The 22,158-nt window shown below is 44.8% G+C and overlaps 1 protein-coding gene across 3 annotated transcripts in view; it reads left to right on the top strand.

Annotated features, from left to right (window-relative positions):
• Window positions 1–22,158, top strand: part of CCDC88B (coiled-coil domain containing 88B) — a 1,445,666-nt gene that overhangs the window by 464,318 nt on the left and 959,190 nt on the right. For all 3 annotated transcript variants that reach the window (XM_069645149.1, XM_069645150.1, XM_069645151.1), the window contains exon 11: window positions 12,391–12,537. In XM_069645149.1, the coding sequence (XP_069501250.1) occupies window positions 12,391–12,537 (147 nt within the window). The remainder of the gene's footprint in view (window positions 1–12,390; window positions 12,538–22,158) is intronic.

A 22,158-nucleotide genomic window follows, 5' to 3' on the forward strand; every position in this document is an offset into this window, starting at 1 on the left:
GCGCAAGGAAGGTGGATCTCACAAGAGGCTCTGTGACACATCTCATTTTAGATTTGTTCAAGTATTAGAGGTGTTGAGATGGTGGTTTACAGGGCTTTACTCAGCTTCCAAATAGTGGTCAAGGACAAGGGTGTTCGAGTCAAAATCGACAACACCATGACCATGCGTTACATAAATAAACAAGAGCAACCCACTCCGTAGCCCTGTCCTCATGGCACAGCAGATATGGCACTAGTGCATACTTCACAGCCACTGCATCCTGTGGTGGGATGGACAATTGTCGGATGGACAACCTCAATACATTTCTCCAACAATAACACAAGTGGGAACTAAGCACATAGACACTCAAACAGATCCTCAGGAGGATGGGGACGCTGTACAGAAAAAGTATAAATAAATGCAAACTAACAAACCTACTCCTTCAGGTACCCAGAACCCTGGAAAAGCCCTTAAAGGAGAAGTTCTGTCACAAATGTTAATGTTTTCAAATATTACCCATAATAACAAATATTCCATTTTTTTTCAAACTTCCTATGTAAAATGAGCAGCAAATCTGCCCTAATGTCATGATTTTAAACAACTTGGAGGCAGATATTTTGCATGCAGAAACAGTGATATCTGTTTCTTGATTCAATCATGCACAAACCCCTGCGATGAATGCAGTGGAGTCATCATGAATTCCCAGGCGGTGATTCTCTCCCATGTGGCCAGGGGACGGCAACCGCTACCTGATCCTGACCCTGGGGGTGGATATATGAGGGAGGTTCACATGGGAGAGGACAACTGCCAGGGAGACCTTTTGACTCAATTGGAGAAGAAACGGTATTCCCCTCGTCCCCATGAAGAAGACCAGCTGACATCAAAGACCTTAATGGCCTATTGTCAGCTAACGGTTCCCCCTTGTAGGGGAAGTGAAGAAAACTCTTGGTGGCCAGAACTCCACCATTGACACAAACACCCACAACCCACATATGGCACCCTTTGTTTCAGGTATCCCCTTATCTAAAATCCCTAAAAAAACACTCAAGAGTCAACACATACACACCATATTTTTATAATGTACCTTTCTGTGAGAACCCTAAGAAAAAGCCCTTAATAGTTAACATGTGCACAGCACATTTTTCTAATATGCCCTTATGTCAAAACCCGATGGAAAACCAGATAAGAGTTAAGAATCCAATATCATCTATGAACGCCACCTCCCACGATTACTTAGGTCCTGGGACGAGGAAGATGAGTAAGGAGCTTGTGTAAAGGAACAGCAACTCGAAGTATAACATGCAGACTAGTTGTTTTGGCTTGCACAGGACATTTAAAGATGGAAAGTGCACTGTGGAAGTGAGCTGTGCAGGAGAGGAAGCTAAGCCCCAGAACAGGACTTTTCAACATGGAGAAGGCTGCCGGAACGGTGGAAGAGAAGGCACGTGCGAGCCAAGAGGGTCGTGGAGACAAGAGGGGCCGCGCTGGAGCTCCTGGAGGTCAGACCGCTCGCTGAAGCAGCACTCATCATTCCTGAATGCAAAGGGAAGCCGGCGAGTCACAGCAGAGCCGCATAAGCAGCTTGGAGGGTTCTATGTTCATTTTTCAATGGCCATTTTTTTGATGGATTTTTTGCCGAATTCCTTTCTGAAAAAACCCATCACATTTTCTTTCCTATTTGTTGGGGTCCCCCTAATCCCCCTCTTTGCCTATTAATTTACCTCTATTCCTGACCCCCCACCCTTTATATAGCCTTCCCCACACTCGCCTATGTTTTCCAATGTTTTTTCGAGAGAGAAACATCTGAAAAAAACCCTCGAAAAAAAGAACAGTCAAAAATGAACGTTGTACCGCTGGGAGAACGTCTGCACACCTCCCAAAGGATAGCAGATGAAAGAGCCATGCCGCAATGTCGTGAGGAGTATTGGAAATGCAGAAAAAGCTCAGTGAGTCTGCTCAAAGCAGCAGGGGACCCGGGGCATTCCGACACATGCAAGAGCATAGATTGTTTGAATGGTACGAAATTGATAATGTGGACAAATTCCAAAGTTTACAGAATCAATACCCAATAAGAGGAATGTTTTAATGCAGACAAGACAAAGTAAGAAGAATGTTTGAATGCTGTCAAGACAAAGTCCAAAGGCAAACCCCAACCCAGTACAGATGCGTGAGATGCCAATGTGGGGTAGAGGTTTGAACAACCATTGCTAAAGGAAGATATACCAAGCACCTCACCGTATATGCTATTTTGATGTAACTAAATAACTGAGAAACAAACAAGAAGCCCTGGCAGGTGAGTATACCAGGCAATTGCGAATGAACCAAGATTTCTGGGAGGAGAGTATAGCAGATAATCTGCAAACCTACAAAAGAAGCCCTGGCAGGCAAAAATACCAGGCAATTGAGATTGAACCAAGATTTCTGGCAGGGCAGTATACCAGGCAATCTACAAGCTACAAGATGTATCACAAAAAGACTTATACAGAGCTTTACAACTTAAAGAAGAATTTAGTACACCTAAAACAGGTCTAAAGGAACTGTTACTTAAAGGAACACTTTTGCAATCCTATTTTGAAGAATCTATGGGAAGGGAAACAACCTCTGGGTCCAAAGGCTTTTTACCTTGGAAAACATTTTCGTTGGTGTTATTATTTTTGGTTTTTGAACACTTTTGCCATCATCAAGCCAAAGACATTACCTTGCAACCTTTGTTATTTTGTTTGTAGTGTGAGGGCCAGGATAGGACGTTTTGGACACATGGACAGATTATTAGTTACAGACTTCCTGACACAGACATATCCTTAGTTTTGCTTCCTAGGTAGGGACATTACTATTTAGAATAGGGCTAGATCGAAAGGCATTTCCCCAAAGTCTTTTTCATTTAATAAATGTCTTTGTTTGAAAACATGAACACCTTCTATCCGCCTCTGATTGCTGACTCCTTGGAGCTTGCACTTGTTACTGCCGTAGAGCAGAGAATTGAAACAAACATTCACAGGACAGGCAGTTCCATGAATGCCATCCTAATACTGCAAACAAACCCTTTTCAGCAAAATAGTTTTGCTTAAAAGCATTTTTTTCCTGTATTAGGATGGCATTCGTAGGACTGCCTGTCCTGTGAAAGAGGCACACATGTCCTGTTTATTAACAGGGTGTGTTTGCCTTGTTCTTTCAAAGGGACTTGAGTCGTCCAGTGGTGAAGGCTTAGCTCCTTCAGCCACATGACCTGAGTTAGAAACCCAGCCTATCTTTTTTTTTCGATTGCATCAATTTTTATTTTTAAAAACAATATTTGATTCACCACAAAAAAACAAATTGGAACTGAAACCCTGACGTGGCTGGCAAACACAGGGCTGTTTGCCGTATTGCTGTACACTACGTCAAACCACCCTGTGAAAGGAACTACACCACATGAGAACCTTTGAAAGGGTCTAGTTCTTATGTGAATGATGTTTCAGAGCTAGAGGAATTTTTGAGAGAACTTATCCTTTTGCAATTGTGGTGAATCCGAGGGTATTGTCACTGCTCCCCCATGAGTCCAGGGAGGTGTGGTTTTGTAGCCCACAGTATTTCTGTCTGGACTAGACTAATCACCCTGAAGGAGCGTAAGCTGCAACAACAAGGGAAGTAGAACTGTGGGGATGGATGGGAGGGTCGATAAGGAATACATTGGAGGAACATCCCGTCGAAAGAACGTTACAAGGTAAGAAGTAACTTGTTCTTCAAAGGGATTGTGTCCTCCGACGTATTCCTTATCTTAGATAGGCTCCCATAGCAGTATTCTATTATTGGAGGAGGGAGTACTGACTTCACGCTGTCTTCTATTGATGAATAGAGTGCAGTACAGCCCTTCCAAACCTAGTCTCTTGACTGGAGGAGGAATCCAAGTTGTAAAATCGTGTAAAGGTATGGACAGACGACCATGTAGCGGCCGCACAGATGTCTTTAACCGGCACACCTCTTTTGAGGGCCGATGAAGCTGCAATACCTATGGTCGAATGAGCCCTAAGGTTTTGAGGGGGCTCTTTCCCTGCCAGTTTATAACATTCCAAAATGGCTAGAATGATCCATCTGGAAATGGTCTGCTTAGTTATTGGTAACCCCAGCCTGTGACCTGTGTAACCTACAAACAGCTGGTCTGCCTGTCTTATCCTGGCTAGTCTACTAATGTAAAAACTTAAAGCCCTTCTAGGGTCCAGCCTGTGTAACCTCTCTTCCTCTTTCCCGGTATGAGGAGGAGGATAGAAAGATGGTAGGGTAATCTTCTGAGTGATATGGAATTCAGAAACCACCTTTGGGAGGAAATTAGGCTTCACTTGCAGGACAACTTTGTCTTTGTGAAAGATTGTATGAGGGGGTTTACAAGAAAGAGCTTGTAATTCGCTCACCCTTCTAGCAGATGTAAGTGCTATTAATAAAACAGTTTTAAGGGTAAGGAATCTTAACGAACAAGAATGGAGTGGTTCGAAAGGTGTGCCCATCAGGAAAGTTAGGACTAAGTTTAAATCCCATAGGGGAACCTGGAATGGTCTTGGGGGATAAACATTGGTTAACCCCTTTAGAAACTGTATTACCAAGGGTAACTTGAAATAGGATGGTTCTTCCGCAGCGCGCTTAAAGATGGATAGCGCTGCGAGATAGCCCTTAACATCCCGTCGAAAGAACGTTACAAGGTAAGAAGTAACTTGTTCATCTCATGCACTTGTCTCTTGTAGACATCAAATCATGTTAAAATAACTTTTGCTTTTGCTCGCGTTGGATTTTCTAGTAACAATTAAAGGGTGATGTCAGCACTTTCCAATGCCTGTTGCACTTTTGACCTCCATCTCCGTGTGAACACATCCCCTGATTCGCACATGTGATTTGCAAGAGTGCCAATCATGTCTTCCGATGACTGTGCAAGTTTACATTTTCTAAACAGGGCCATTATATTCCAAGTATATCTTGTAATGTGATCAAAGCCAACTCATATCTTATCCAAGCGCCAGGTACGCCAAGTGGTAATTTCAATAAATAAGAGTACTGGACGGATGGAAAATTTACTGTATTTATTTAAAATGAACCTGGCTTGTGAGATAGATGTGGCGAGTTTACTCTCAAGGCATCTAATGAACACTTTTTCATCCTCGTGGGCCACCATCGTCACTCCCAGGTACGTGTATTCAGAGATTTGTTCTAATTGTTTATTTTGTAGTGTCCACTTAAAGTTTTTTAATTAGCCTCTTTTCTTGCCAGCGCAAACCAGTACTTTAGTTTTATCTAGATTAATGGATAAGAAATTTGCTTGCACATATATATCAAGGGCATGTAATAGGCGTTGTAGTCCCTGTGGAATTTTAGACATTAAGACTAAATCATCCGCGTAAAGTAATGCTGGGGTGGCTCTAGATGCCAATCTTGGGGCATCAGAGATTACTTCTGTGAATGCTCTCTGTGCGTCAGCAATAAAGAAGTTAAAAAGTGCTGAGGCAAGGATATATCCTTGTTTTAAGCCTCTAAGTGTCTCAATATATGGGGACAGATTCCCTTCTAGATCTATTCTCACTTGCATCCCCGTGTTTGTATGTAGGGCTCGAATTAGGGAAATTAAATACGGTGGACGCATAGCACGTGTTAGTTTGTTATATAACAATTCTCTGGATACTGAGTCGAACGCTGCCTTTAGGTCCACAAAGGGGAAATATAATTTTAGTCTTGTTGCCAGATGATATGTTGCAATGGCTTTGATTGTTAGCAAATTGATGGCGGTGCCCATCCCCGGTATTAATCCTGTTTGGCAAGGATCTCGTTGCATGTTCAATTTCATCCATGCGTTAAAATCTCTCAAGATAAACCTTGAGAAGATCGTTCCTGGAGCTTCCAGAAGGGCGATCGGTGTATAATTCTTAGGACAAGTCTGATCGCACTTCTTGAATATGGGTATTACAACAGAACTACGCCAAGATTCTGGGATAGCATTAGTCCTAAGGACCACCTGATAGATTTCATAAAGGATCTTAACCCACATATGCGGGTGTTCCTTAAGCATGTAATTGCTCAGCCCACCTGGGCCAGGAGCTCGGGATCTGCTCAATCTCATAATATGATAAAGAATATCTTCTTCCGTGATTATCAATTTATTAAAGTTCGAGTAGTCAACTATTTGTTTGTCTTCACTGTGAAGTGACGCTTAATACATTTTCCCCAAATGTGATACCCATTGATGTTGTAGTACTCTGTTGATTTGGACTGGGAGCTGTCTTTTATGATCCGCAACATTCATGAGGCCCAAATTCCGGCGCTAATTTTAGATTGAATGGCTTTCAGCATGTCTTCACTATCAGTTTGATATAGCACACTTCTGTATGAGCGTAACCAATTGGTGTATTTGCATTTTAGACCTTTGATGGTTTCTGCTCGTATTTCAATTGGCATGTGCATGGCCATTTATCTTAGTGGAATCTGGCTTTCTGCGCTTGTATGTTATCGTCAAAGGTATGTTTTGCCTTTTGTCGGTTCTTTAACGGGAAGCTCACTTGAGGCTACACTTGTGAACCTTGCTTTTTGGTAACTGTTTTTGTGAACCAAAACTTCAGGTGAAGAGAAGGTGAACCACAGTCAATTCTGGCAGGATAGTGAACCAGATTTGATGTGTAGTAATTGTGTGGAACTATAACTGTCAGAAACAAGAGGACTTAAAAATCAAGTCTGGCGAATAGTGAACCAGACCTGACACGACATTTGTGAAGTGAAGGAAGAAGAGGGAAAGGTTTTTCCTTTTCTTTATCTTTAATAAAAGTCTTTGCCAACAGAGATATGCCATATTTGTGTCAGACTCCTACTTCTGCATCCTTAAAATTGGTGTCAGTAGTGGGATCTAACCTGGCTGACCCGAACCAGGGAAACCTAAAGTTTACTAAATTTAGTGACAACGCCTCCAACCCCTCAGTGTCCACTCCAGAATTCATTGCGGTTGACTTGTCTATTAGTCAGGACCTTGTCATAGAACCAGGGGAAAGACAGAGTATGCACCTCATTACGAGTCCGGCGCTAACCGTGCTGGTAAAACCGGCTGGTTGCTGCCAGACCCATAAACATCGCCTGGCTTGCCAATAACACTGGGGTATCACAACCCCGGCGACCGGAAAGTCAGGCCCCAGTGAAATGTTGTTCCCCATTCTTATAGAGTCCCACAGGACTCTATGGGAATAGGGACCACGGAAACACTAGCACCTGTAATAACAGTGCCAGTGGTCCTGTGAAAGTCTGTGGGCGGGTGCTGGTCCGCCTGGCAAGTCAGACCTGCAGGGCGGGAGGGCACGCGCCCGCCAGACTTGTACTTTGCCGGTCCGGCAACAACAGTGTCGGTAAGCTTACCGGAACTGTTGTTACTGGACCGGCAAGGTTGTAATGAGGCCCTATATCGACTGGGCTAGTCCTGTCAGCTCCCAATTGTACTTACACAAGGCTAACATTCAAGTCAGGGTTAGCCTGGAAATATGGTTTGGATGTGCTGGCAGTGGTGGTGGGCCCTGATTATAGGTAAGATGTTAAAACATTCCTTCAAAACAATGGAAGACAGTCCTACCATATTAAAATTGGAGACAAAATTGCTCAGGGGATACTAGAACAAGCTGCTAGAAGTCCCTGACCAAGAACAAACTGTTAGAGGGGAAAAGGGATTTGGTGAAGCAGACAAGAGAGGTAACTGGTCTCAGAAGGAACTTAAGTCTTATAAGTGCCCTTTCTCTATACGTGCTTTAGAAACTATACAGCACTTTCTGTTTTTATGCCACGCCTATACTTCAAATCGACATTAGAAACAACATTAAAGTCACTTTTAAAAAGTTGAGGTTTGTATCAATTTAAGCCGACCCTACTCTATTGTATGATGCTACAAGGTAAAGCCATAGCTTGGGCTTTCAGACTACTTTATCAAGGAGGCAATTCCTATAAGGAGCATAGCTTGGGCTTTCAGACTACTTTATCAAGGAGGCAATTCCTATAAGGAAGTCCTTTCTTTGTCCAACTATGTACGTAGAGGTTCTTAGATGGGTGGCGTTCACGGTTGTATGGTATTTATCTTTTTTGACTATTTATTGCAGTATGTATAATATATTTGAAGATGTTTTGACTTGTTAATGGCTATTCCACGTAATGGATTTTTAGATGATTTATTTTACGAATTGATGATTGTATATACACATTGTCTTGATTTCATTGTGTATTTGTTTAAATGTTATTGTTTGATTGATGTTGCTCCTATTCTGAGTACTGGATATACCTAGCAGTGCAATTGATCATTGCTCCACAGGATTCTTACCCCAGATGAAGAGGAAATGACTTCACCGAAACAACACCTATGTGTGGAACTTCTTAATGTCAAAAAACAACCTCGAAATTTCAAAAACACACTCAGGATTTGACCTCCAAAACAGCTCCCAATGCCGCAGTTAAAGGGTACAGACGTGTGAGCAGCTGGAGGGGTGTCCTTCAGAACTGAGACTGAGCGAGTGTCAGCAGCTGTGTGGGGCAAGGGTGAAAGCGTGCAAATGACGGGCGGGCATGGGTTTCGCTCCCTAGAAGGAAAGTTAACAAGATTGGCTTTAGGTGAGGGCAGGCGACCAGATACCTGAGCAGTCAGCGAAGAAATAGTAGGTGCGGGAACAAGCAACTGTGTTTTCATAGGTTGACACTGCAGGGAACCTTTTCAGATTCTCCTTGTGATAGTTCATCATACATCTGTATGGGGATAACACAACCTCTGCTTTGATGACTGCCCGATTGTGTTCTTTATGAAGGACCCCTTTGTAAACCACTATTGTTATACTGTGGGCCATCAAACATGCAATCCTCAGTAGATGTTCACTGTGAACCCTCTGGCAGTGGGGTTCAATGCGGGACAGTCACAAAGCCTGCTATCTTCTCATATGAAACTTTGTAATGCATTGTTATAACTCAGTGCCCACTCCTCCATAGAATAGAGCCCACAACAAAGTAACCCCACTTCAGAAGCCCATAAGATTGTATTGTAAAGAAGAGGAGTTGGTAAAGATTGCTCATGTGCAGGAGATTAACATCTTGCTAGAGTTCATGTGATGTTTAGATAGCTTTGAGTAGAATAGTGTCTCCACCAAGGCTATGTCAACTATTGCTCTTTTTGGATGCATCAAAGGGAAAATAGATGGTGGAGATGAGGGGACTGATTCTTAGGTTGAACCATGTTTGGATGAGGTTTCATTAGGTTTTATCTCGTTCCAGTGCTTTGGTTTTGCCCTTAATGTCTCTCCTTCCCTCCATTCCTCACTCCCCAATGAAGCTACATGGTTGGGGAAGATATGTGGTCACAAACAGAAATAGCAGTGATGCTGTTGTAAATCCCAGAAATAAGTTGGCAGAAGTCTTTGCATGCAAGAATATTCACATAATCTCACATACAGTGCTGCTCCAGTCAACTCGCAGTGAAAGCATGAGATGCTTGGGTTACTGACAGGTGCTGAGTATAGAAGGAGCGGACAAGGGTGATCCTGAGGAGTAACACAGAGAGCAATCTGGTATTCAGAATCCAGGCCTCTGGAGATTTCATGAGAATATGAAATGGGAGCACAGGCAAGGACACAGCACTCATATCATGGTGCAGTGGTGCCCAGGACTGTGACGAAGAGGTGAGAGGGGTCTAAATAGAGGCATACAGAGGTGATCGAGTCTTGAGTCCTGAAAATACAGTGCAGGTCCAACCCTTGACAGCCTAGTTTTCCTTATATATTCCTTAAGGGTTCACTCGTAGTTGCTCCCCCTTCCTGAAGGAGGTTAAAAAGTGAAAGTGGTAGATTAAAGGGCTACAACAGAATAAAAGAAGGGCAGTGCTAAGAGACGAGTTAAGTAAATGTGTGCAACCTAATAGTAAGAAGCTCAGAGGAAACTAATAAAAGTCAAGAAACAATTAATTGTAGACATATATTGAAGCACCCCCCAAAAAGGAGCACCATTCCCAATTTACATCTGCCACTCAAATCTGGTCACAAGCAATATACAAAATGAGCTAGAGAGAGCAATAGACACTTTAGCCACAAAATCATATATTTCTTGGAAATAATTGGATGATAAAATATGTACAGTGCAGTGTGGTATCTGTTATTGGCCACATCTTCTTCGGTTTATGGACACCCTTGCTTTTATTTTTCCATCTTGCTGTAAACAAAAAAAACCTGTTTGTATGGTTACCTCAACTGGAGACCAAATATCGTTGCCCAATTGAGGGACAGGGCAGGGCAGAATCTGAAAATCTTATGGTGGAAATTGCAGGCAAGACTGGGAAAACAGCATAAACAGCAAAGGTCCCCACTGCGTTAAGGTGTTGGGAGAAATACAAATAAGGCATAAAAGGGAAGTATATAAAATATCTGCATATATGCACTGTTTATAAAATCCATCTGATTTAAATAAACAGAAACGAAGGACTGTAAAGGAAATGGAAGAAGCTGGTGAAGGCCAATTCAAATGAAAAGCGTTTTTTTTTCCGATGGGTTTTTAGTCCATTTCTTTTTCTCAAAAAAACTCATTGAAAAATATAGGGGATTGTGGGTAAGGATAAGGGGATGGGGGTCTGGAATAGCATAAAATTAATAGGGGAGGGTGGTTGGGGTGGAAACCCCCCAAAATAAATAAAGAAATGTCTCCATGTGTTTTTTCGAGAAAAGAAATGTCGGCAAAAAAAATCGAAAAAACACTGTTGATGTATGAACATGGAACCCAATATGTTTGTCCTTAGAAACTTGCTTTAGGTAGATATCTTATTGTAGCCTGTTAGCCCAGCCAATCCATTTGCCTTAGATGTTAATTTTGGGGGTTTTCCCTCAGATAAATGAGTTGACTCTAAAGTGGGAATGGAAAGGTCTCTGGGGCAGAACCGGATCTCACATAAGGAAGAATGAAAGGACTCAAGCCAAGACATTCCACAAACTTTATTAAAAATTCTATTCATCTGGCAGAGGGCACCAATTAGAACACAAGATGGTCTCATGAAATGGGTCTGGTGAATTGACTAGTGCTGGGGAAGAGGGAGAGGTGAGGAAACAGAACATTTGAGGTTGCCAAGTGATCTCCAAAATTGGAGAAGACTCTATTCTGAGAGAAGCATTACAAACAATAACAAGAACAAGAAATCGTGAATGACCCTAAAAGAATGATGAATCCCATTGGGGACCAAAGATGTAATCTGAATCACTATTTGCTCCAGGCAAATCTCTTGACATGGACATTTTTCATAATGGTATTAACATTGGTGATAAGAGTAAAAAAGCATGAAAAAAACGATGAAAACGACTTAAGTAAAGTAATGTTACTAAACGGAAGAAAGGGACACACTTTAGGAGACTTGGGAGGTTGGGGGTGGGGGGGTGCCAACCAAAGTAATATAGCCATTGGACTCACAAGAAGGCATGGACTGGGCTTTAGGACAGTGCACCAAGAGCCAAGTTAACGGACAAAGTGGACCAATTGTATGGGCAGTTTTGGGCCAATGTAATGATTTAGCACAGCCGTTAGTAATGACTACTTTTATTGGCAGTGTGCTTTAAAATGAATTGCTCCCCCTTCCTGAAGGAGGTTAAAAAGTGAAAGTGGTAGATTAAAGGGCTACAACGGAATAAAAGAAGGGCCGTGCTAGGAGACGAGTTAAGCAAATGTGTGCAACCTTATTGTAAAAAGCTCAGAGGAAACTAGTAAAAGTCAAGAAACAATTAATTGTAGACATATATTGAAGCACCATACCCAATTTACATCTGCAACGTTTTTGTTGAGAAAAGTCTCAAATCGAGATTTGTGAAAGTGAACTACTTTTGTAATGCCCACGCATTTTCTGTCTCTGTCCACCCCAGGCAGTGCCCCCATAGTCTTAATGGCTAAAAGACCAATTTAGTCTTAATCTGGCACTGAAAGGCATGTCCCCTTTGCCCATGCTGATTTCATCTGTTCCTTTACATGATTTTCCTCCCTTGTGCTGTTGACAAGTTCTGTAATTAAATCATCAATCATCATGCATATGGACCAATCCCCTTTCTCTTCATTTTTTGCTCATTCTATGTTTCCCTCCTATCTCATGCTGGCGTCATGTTTGTCTTCTCTTATGCTCTAGTCCTTCCTCTCATGCTTATCCACTTTTCACGTTTACATTATCTATCATATGGATTCCTTGTTTTTCCGCTTCTGTGCTGGTTCCACATTCATGCTGATTAAACGTTACTATTCTCCAGTGTGGATTTCATTTACCATTGTTTGTGCTAATGTAACATTTTCTGTACTCCATGCTGATTGCGTGGTTTCATTAGAGTGCACTGTATACCCAAATCCCTTCTCTTGTGCTCATTCCAGTTTCCACGTTAATGTTTTCATGCTGATCTGACATTCCTTTCTCTTCCCACCAATCCTCAGGAGGAGAGGGAGTACTCACAGGCACTGCTGGAAACCAAGAACATGCTGGAGGAGCAGTTGGAGGCCGCACGCTCCCGCTTTGATAAACTGCACGAGATGGAGAAGGAAAACCTGTTCCTGAGGTCAAGATTGAGGGACCTAGAGCTGGTAGGGTTCTTCTATCATCTCATATACCGTCTGCACCTCTTGTTGTGGGTTAAAGGCCCCATAATACTTCCTGTAAAGGCCTGGGCCGAGGTCCCCCATACACTGCATGTGAAGAACTGGGCCACTGAGCACTTTGTGTTATTACCCAAGTCCTGGTATGACTCCTCTGGGGACCTTACCCCATACACCTTATATGAGGATCTAAGTTAGGCTCACCTCACATGAGAGCCTAAGCACATTTCGTCGGTACCATGCAACTTCTTCTCTATACCTCATATAAAAGCCTACACCCCTCGTATGCGTCATGTGAGGGCTTTTATTCTTATAGATCCCTGTGCACTTCATATGAAGATATGAGCCCTATGTGATCGCCTAACCCCATGTGATTTCCAGAGCTGCTCATGTAAACCACATGTGAGAGCCTGAGTTCCAATACGTATCATGTGAGGACACAAGCCTCATGTTTGTCTCAAGTAAGAGCTTAAGGCCCTATATATCTCATGTGAGGGTGTTAGCCTCCCATATACCTTATGTAGGGGCCTAAATACCCTTGCACCACACGTGAAGGCCCTGGCTTAGCTTAAATGACCAGGCCTTCAACTCATCATAGAGGCGCAGACCTTGTTCCCCCCATCTGCTCTTTAGGAAACAAATGTTGCCATGCTCCTGCAAAGAACGTGTTTCCACTGCGAAGTAAATGGATGGCAAGGCACCATTTAAATGCTGTGTGGCACAAAGAAAAATACTATTTCAATATAATGCAGTGTATATGTTAGCTGAACGTTTCCTAACAATTCACACATACAGAAAAACACACAACATGAATCTGGTTTCAAGAAACAGTTTTTGATGTTCATTTGATTTCTGCCGGTCAGTAACATAACCTAAAAGATGAGGACACCATGTTTCGCCATTTCATTTAGAAATGCATATTTTTTTCATATTTAATGAAATTGTATTCCTTTATATTATCTAATCCTATTTTTGGCTCCTTGATTTGTTTGTGCTCGGTTGAAGATGCGTGCATTTGCCTTCTTCAAATTTAACTTCACAATTTTTATCACTACTGTTTTTGCATTTAAAGGTTATTATTAGTTTGGCAATGTTTTTTCAGAAAACCGCCAAGGCATTAAATACCTAATGTGTCTGTGGTACTTTTACAAATCCCCCTATTCAAAGTTTATCACTGGCGGTAGTGGTATTTCGTGACACCCAACGGTGTCACACCAAAAATACCACCGATGTCAGTAGTAGCTGCTAAAGGTTTATTTTTAAAAACAACAAATTATGTCCATTTCACTCTTTACTGTGTTGGTGGAAATGCATAATGTACATTAGTGGTTCGTAATACTACTGTACATTAATTTAATGCTGAAAATGGTCAGTACTGACCCTTTTCTGTGTTACACAGATAAGGTAGTGAGATACCCACCTTTTCACCCCCCTATAATGGGCTCATGTACTTACCTTTTCACTGTATTGAAGGGAAGCATCTGTGATTCCCTTCTGTACAGATAGTTGTAAATATAGGCAGACCTTGACTAAAATCCGCTGGGGGACTTTACCTCAGTGGATTTCCATTGGAATACATTGGGAAGTAATACCAGCGTCCCCTGAATCTGGCTAACCTCCTCTAATCCTTTTGAACTCCTGCACTGCATTGTTACATTCGTTTGGGCCGGTCATGTCTGTGGGAAGCTAGACGCTCACTCTGGTTCACTAGAGTGATCCTCGGATTCTCGGTCATCTTCATCTTCACGATACTTATTTTAAAACCAGATGCAACATACTTGGTATTCTTTGGTATTTTAGTCATGTCAAGTATATTAGGTTGACTAACTTGACAACAGAATACATTGGCTGTATCTAGAAAGGAGGGAGGAGGATTTCTTATTTTTATTTTATTTATTTATTTGTAATGTGCCAAAACAGCCCGGAGGCATCGGGGCACAACATAAACACAAAAAGACAACAAAAGCACGGGACAGTAGACAGCATGAGTGTACCCTAGTGATTATCAGGGTCAGATGAGAGGCCATAGAGTCCAATAAGTTTACCTGAAGAGGTGCGTTTTCAGGGTTTTTCTGAACAATCTCAGATTTGACTTTGCTCTGATGGCTAGCGTTAGGTTGTTCCAGAGCGAGGGCGCCATAGCCCGGAAGGACCGTCCTAGACTCCTAGATCTTGTGACTCTGATTCCCTGTAACTGAGACAGAGAGGAAGATCGCAAGTTTCTAGTCGGTTTGTGGGGCAGGACCAGTGCTTTAAGGTATTCCAGAGCCTTGCCATAAAGGGATCAATGTATTAGTAGGCCCATTTTGAACTGGTTACGTTCCTGTACCGGAAGCCAGTGAAGCTCTTTCCTAGAATTGGATATGTGTGACCATCTAGGGATGTCCATGGCCACGCGAACTGCGTCATTCTGAATCACCTGGCAGACCTGAAGATTAGATTTTGAGGCTCCACACAACAAGATGTTACAATAATCCAGCCTTGACAAAATTGATGCACGAGCAATGGTCACAGAATTCTTCTCATTAAGGTAAGGGCGAGCCAGAGGTGATAATTACAGGTTTTGCACCTGGTATTTCGAGCCCCGGGAGGTCTGTAGATAATACCCACAGAGTCTTAACTTTTCGATTGGGTCCTAATCTTGTTACCTTGTATCATGAAGTTTACATAGGTGGGGTACAATTCCAAACAGGCCCGGGGAGATCCAAAGATAAGGAGCTCGGTCTTATTGCCATTAAGACATAGCCAGTTTGTGGACATCCATCCCTCAGTGGAATTATAGATGTTGTTTAATGTCAATGGCCCTCATTACGACCCTGGCGGAAAGGGGTTTACGCCGGCGTAATGCATGGCGTACCTTTCCGCCCGACTACGAGTTCCCGTAGCGCCATGGTGATTTTTACGCCTGCTTTTTGCAAGCGGAAAAATCTATGGCGCTACGGGACTTGTTGTTAATTACGCCACCGTAATTTACGGTGGCGTAATTGACGCCTTCCCCACTCCCATTATAACCTATGGGGCAAAAATGGGAATGGGGAAGGGTAAATGGGGATTGGGGACTTACCGCCCTGCCAAGGTCGGAATGGGGCGGTAAGTCCGCCAACCCCCATGGCGGAGTTGGCAGCTTAGCGCCATGGACCATGGTGCAAATTGCACCATGGATCTCTGCCAGGGTCGTAATGAGGGCCAATGAGTTCTGGGAGTAGTCTTCACTCAGCTTGAAGACCAACTGCGTGTCATCGGCGTAGTTGGTAAAGAATACACCAAGGTCTTCCAACCATGAGCAAAAAGAGCACATGTAGAAGTTGAAAAGGAGTGGTGACATAGATGCTCCCTGGAGGACCCCATATTTGATGGAAGAGAAAGTGGAGGCGGCTGAGCCTCATTGAATGTTGGACACGCGATTTGACAAGAAGGACTTCACCCAGTTTACCACTTTGGAAGAACAAGCCCCTTGATGTTGTTAGCTCATGAGCAACCGCTTGTGGTCCACAAGGTCGAAAGCCGCGGACAGATCTAACAGGATCAACATCTCGGCTTTCCCTTTCTCCACAATTTCCAATAGATGGGATTGGAGATCCACCAGGGCAGTTTTTTGTGCTGTAAGAGGACCGGAAGCCTGATTGTTGGCTGTGGCAGTTGTTGTTGGATTCCATAAAGGCTAGTAGCTGAGCCGTGGCAGCCTTGTCAAGATTTTCAATAAAAAATTGGCAGTTAGTAATTGGCCTGAGGTTATTGGGGTCAATGTGATCCAAGTTCTGTTTTTTGGGGATCAGAGTGATGGTAACTTTCTTAAATTCTAAAGGAACCTGTCCATCTCTAAAGGAAGCATTGACAAACTGCGTAAGGAAGGGTGCAAACAGTTCTCTATGTTCCAAGATGAGTTTAGAGGGCAGAATATTTAAGGAACAGGAGGTCGGGTGCATAGAAGAGAGCATAGTGGTCATATCCACAATTTGGAACTGGCATTGGAGAAGGGGTTAGTTGTATTGAAGCAGGGGCATTCTCTCAGAATAATCTTCCCCAATCCTATAGGGGGCTTCTTTCCCCATGTGATCCTCCCTCGATACACCATCCCCAGGGGATTGTGGACGCACTGCCCTGGCCCCATGGGAAAGGTCTCTGCCTGGGGGAGAAGGGACGACATCCTCGGATTCGTCACAATTGTTTCTGGGGTGTGGGTGATCCTTTGGTGTCACAGTGGAAGTTAAGTCTAGGGAGAGCTAATAACGTTCATAACTTTAATAGAGGTCATTAGAGTTGGGATACTATTCTCCTTCCACAACTTCAGCTATTTGGCAATATGGATTTTCTCCAGCATGGGGTCTTACATTGATTCACATTCTCATGAACATTCCCCATTGTCGGGCTGAGAATCCTCAGTCGTATTAAAGCAGTTCCGCTTTGAAGCTAAAATTGCTTGTTGCTTCTATAGCAAGAATTAATCTCGATTTTTTTTCATCTTCGAGTCACGTTATGATTACCGGCGGCAGGGACCCGTTGCCAGAGGAGATCCTTGTCCATCGTCGGATTTCGGACCGGTGGGCACTGCAGGCCGAGGCTGGGGCTCTTGCTCCACACCTTGGCGGATACCACAAGGAAAAGTCTCTTCAGGGCCTGCGGAGACTGCGGCCTGAACAACATCTTCATCGACGATCGGCACCTCAAGTGCATCTACTGCCTACATCCCCACCATGATGCAGACAGATGTACTGTATGCCAGGCCTTCTCCTCCAAGACGCAGAAAGACCGCCATAGGATGTTAGTGGCATGTATTGAGGAAGGGAAGGCCTCTGACACAGCCTACGGCATAGTCATGCATCTTCCAGGGTCAGGAGATCCAAAGAGCATGCTCCCTCTGATAAAGAGAAAGAGGTTGAGATCCTTTGAGGATACTTCCATGGGTAAGATACCAAAAAAGGCTAAATCATCCCACGTGCCTTTCCATTGACAGTAGAAGTGGCTGCAGGACCCAGACCAGAAAGGTGCCGGTCACCGTCTTCGTCTCTGTCAGTGGTTAGCCTAGCCGCAAGTGGGCAGGTTCCGTCCGCGAGGAAGTCGCAGATGCCAGCAGCCAGGCTTACATCTTCGTCGAAGGGCATTTCACCCAAGGTCCCGTCAACAGTTCCACCGTCGCCGACCTCGCATTCGTCACGGACCTCGTTGACTGGTCTTCCGTCAACGACTTCCATTCCGTCAAGGGGCTTATCCACTACCATCATTGTTGCCATGACAACAGTTTCTGTGCCCAAAGTAGCCTCACCGCCCAGGCCTCCATCTGCGGTACCGACTACGGCCCAGTCGACAGCAGCACTTTTTCTTGCTCCGCAGGCAACAGTTATCTCCTCTTTTCCTAAGGGCTCTGATTTGGAGTGAGAGCTCCCTCAATCCCTTGATTTTCTCCCTAGGCCCACAAAAGCCATACCACTTTTCATCCTGGCTCACTTGGGAACTCCCAGGATGTCTCCCAGTTCTGAGGAGGACAGCCAGAGGGTTTTTACTCTGACCAGGAAGGTGGTCAAGGGGACCTGCATCCCATTTTGCCAGGGGTGCCATCTTGCCAGCCACGCCAGCATTTTAGGCCTTCACCTCAGGGTCCGCCATCTCAGCCTCATGGCCCAGAACCGGCCCCTGCACCAAGACATATGTCATTAGACATTTTGAATACTTTGCACACGCTGGTGTCTGAAATACAGCAGCGTCTACCGCCTGCTCCCGTACCTGCTCCAGCAAGGAGCCATCCAAGGCCTTCCAGGGCTCAGCAGACATCGTCTCATCCAGCCTCTGTTTCCCCTCGGCCACTGCAGCTGGTACCCATTCCTGTGGTGGACGAAGCGGCCCAGACGGAAACTGACACTGATACTGTCACTACACAGTGTGGGCAACGGAAGGATGAGCTCCAAGACAACGTTCCAGCTGATGTGGAGCCTCCTGACACCGACTTGCCCTCAAGGGACTCTCCGCCAGACGAGATCAGGTCATTTCATTCCATGATATCAAGGGCGGGGCAGCTATTCAACCTCATGCCTGAAAAGAAAAAGAAGGACGGTTTCCTTTTCGAACTACGGGAGTCCTTCAAGAGGACCATCTTTTCAGTGTCCCTGTTGGATGACATTTGGGAGGATGGCTTGCTGGTAATGAAGACCCCTAGCACAACTCCTGCATAAAGGGATTGTTTGTAGAAAAAGTCCTGGGTTTCCAGACTCAGCCCCTAAGTGCCTCAGGTCCCAGCCATCACCAGACTTGGTGGTCTTAGCCGCGGCTAGGAAGAGGTCCTTCATCCCATCTCCCTCAGCTATGGTTCCTCCTGACCAAGACGGTAAGAGGCTGGATGCGAATGGGAAGCGCATCATCACAGCGACAACGTCTACAATCAAGGCCGCCAACGCCCCAGCCATTCTCTCAAGGTATGACAAAGCTTTATGGTACAAGTTTGGGCTCATCTTCAACTTCCTTCCAGACGACAAGAAGCCTGAGACCCTGGCGTTGTTCGATGAGGGGGAGGTAGCCTCCGACCATGCGATCACCATTGCCCTGGATAACGCTGATTAACGGTTTTCGACAGATGGGCAATGGAGTGGCCCTCCGCCGCCAGGGTTGCCTCAAGGACACCAACTATCACACGGATATGCAAACAAATGTGGTGGACGTGACATTTGATGGTGACAACCTCTTTGGGAAAAAAGTTGATGACACCCAACAGGCTGTAAAAACAGACACAGAGACTTCCCGTTCTCTGGGCACTTGCCAGCAGAGGATGCCATCCTTTTGCTCCTCTAAAATGAATGTCTCAATGTCCTCCAAAGGGTTCACCTAACCCTATGGTCACCCCGCCTGTTCAACCACCCTGGAGGCATATAAGGGACAATCCTAGGCTTACAGAAGTGTCAGCCAGCGTCGTTGTCACCCCCCATCCAGGACGCAGATGCCAAAGCAAACCAGAACCGGCCCAGGTCCCGCACCCTGACTTCAGCACCCCAGTGGGAGGCCAGTTATCATACTTTACAGACCATTGCCACAAGATCTCCACAGACAAATAGGTTCTTGATATTCTTCAACAGGGTCACGCTCTGGAATTCCAGGACAAATGCACTTACATTCGTCCCGTCTCACAATAAGAACAACACGTGGCACAGCTGCTAAAGGAGGTTCAAGCCATGCTAAGCAAGGGGGCAATTTAGCCCATCCTGAGGTGCCCCTGCGTCTCCGGACTGTACGCCGGATACTTTCTGGTGAGAAAGAAGTCGGGAGGGTGGAGGCCAATTCTAGTCTTGCAGCGCCTCAACAAATTCCTCAATCCCAAAAGTTCATGATGGTCACGCTGCAGCACGTCCTCGACCAACTGGAGGAAGGAGATTTCCTTACAATCCTCCACTTGGAGGATGCTTACTTCCACATGCCAATTCATCGCAGACCCCGGAGGTTCCTGCGTTTTGTCGTTCAGGGAAGACACTACCAGTTCAAGGCCCTGCCATTCATCCTGAAATCGTCCTAGAGGGTGTTCACCAAATGCTTGGCCCCGGTGCCAGCCCATCTGCGTTGCAAGGGTAGAATAGTGGGTAATAACACCATTACTGTTCCTGAGTTCAAATCTTTGTAATCTGGCCTTCTGGATGGAAAAGCATTTTTGTTTTTCTTGGGCATTCTTTAGGAATTGCTGTACTAAGTACCTGATGGAGCTTATTTGATCCTTGGTTCTATGCATGGACTGAGCAGGGTTGGTGGCTTGGTCTCCTTGTTGTTCCCATCTCCCTCTTTGCATATCAAGGATGCTCCAAGGTTCCCATCTGCACATCATTGCAAAGGGAGTGAACCTGATGGATGCCTGCAGAGCTTTTGGAACTGCAACAATACCCAGGTTAATAACTTAGTTTCCCATCATCCTCTAAAAATGTCCTTAAGAGGTACTTAAGAGTGGTTAAATAGTTGCAGTAGCTCATCTGTTTTAGTCTGGTATCTGGGGGTTTGCACATGACGTCATTTGGAGGTTACTAGGGGTAGAAGCGGTTTACCCTGGCAAACTCCTTGCTACCCCTGTTAATGCCTCTGCTACACCTGGTCAAAGAGAAACTGTCAGTGGTAGTTAGAGTTAGAAATGTGTGGCTCTCAGAAAAATCCTGTTCAAGGTAGACAGAAAGCAGCATGATTGAAAATCGGTTTTCAAACAGAAATGCATGATATGATATGATATGATAAGCCATTTATAACGGGCCTATATACAAGTGTTTCAAGGCGCGACATGGCAAGGGAGGGGGAAAAGAGGGAAGACAGAGCCAACGATCCTACTAGGCCAAGTGTCATTCAGATTGCGCAAGTGCAGGGGACGGGGGAAGAGGAAAAGTGCAGAATGGGAGGGGGTGGGGACAGGGCAGTACATGGGAAAAATAGAATAAATAAAACAAAATGAGAAGTAGGGCCAGCTGGTGGCAAGTGCAAGGGTAAGTGCAGACATCGGGTGTCAAATGCTGGTGCGGGACTGTAGGGATACAGAAAACAGTCCCCATGTGTGGGGGCTAACAGGGGGGCAGTGCAGGTGTGTAACTGGCGGGGGAGGGGACGTGGGGCCCGACATCAGAGGGTGGCCAGGTAACCAGGACAGTTCAGCCAGGAATTCAGCAGGAGAGAGGAGGAGAGAAAGCAGAAGCAAAGAGGACAGTTTTGAGGTGCTTCTGGAACCGGAGATGGTTCTCCTCAAGTTTCAGAGAGGCAGGAGGGCTGTTCCAGAGAGAGGCCCCAGCCGAGGAAAGAGATCTAGCACCAACTCGTTGCTTGGATAAGCGACTGACCATGAGGGAGTTGGAGGAGGATGAGCAAAGAGCTCGAGAAGTAAGATATTTAGGAAGAGAGAGTTGAAGGCATTGAGGCCCATGGCATTACATGACATGCTAAATTCTACAGCATGCTGCTTTGCTTAAAATCTGTGTTTTCAGAGAAACTCATATTTTCAGGCTTTTTTAATATACAGCCAACTAAATCTCTAGGATGGTGAATTTTAGCCAGAACAATGTTGCCCTCCAATGGTGTTTTTTTTCATTAAACCTCAGTTTTATTAGCATTTTTGAAACAACAAAACATCACCACATTAACACCACCTCATAAGTCCCCCTCTGCCCCCCAATACTTGCACCCCATAAGTTACGATAGCTCAGAGACTCCAACCAAAATACACAGACACAGAAGATGAAGCATGGGTTCACTGAAGATTAGCCACCCGCCATGACAGCATACTTTGTCAGGCTAACCCACGCAGATGACCCCGAAGGCAGTCCATTCATTACCGCTTGTCAATCAGGCCAGCACAAGGTCTCCTACACCTCAGTAGACTCTAGAACAACACCACTTGGCACCCGCTCCCCCATATACCCTGGATCGCCTCCCACCTCCTCCAACCACATGGTCCCCTAGCTTCAAGACCCCCCTCATCCCACACACTCATGTCTGTCTGCCCTTCTCTTCTCATTTTGTGATCAGGACCCCCCATTCCTCATGATAGGAGCCCAGATAGTCATTCACTACAGCCGTCAGTTTCTCCATAAACATTATGGGCCTCATTACACGGTAGGCGGTAAGGGTTTACCGGTACCGGTATTTTACTGGTACCGGTAAATC

Source organism: Ambystoma mexicanum, chromosome 2p (genome assembly GCF_040938575.1).
Source record: "Ambystoma mexicanum isolate Mex_15411 chromosome 2p, UKY_AmexF1_1, whole genome shotgun sequence".
In the NCBI taxonomy this organism is placed as follows: Eukaryota; Metazoa; Chordata; class Amphibia; order Caudata; family Ambystomatidae; genus Ambystoma; species Ambystoma mexicanum.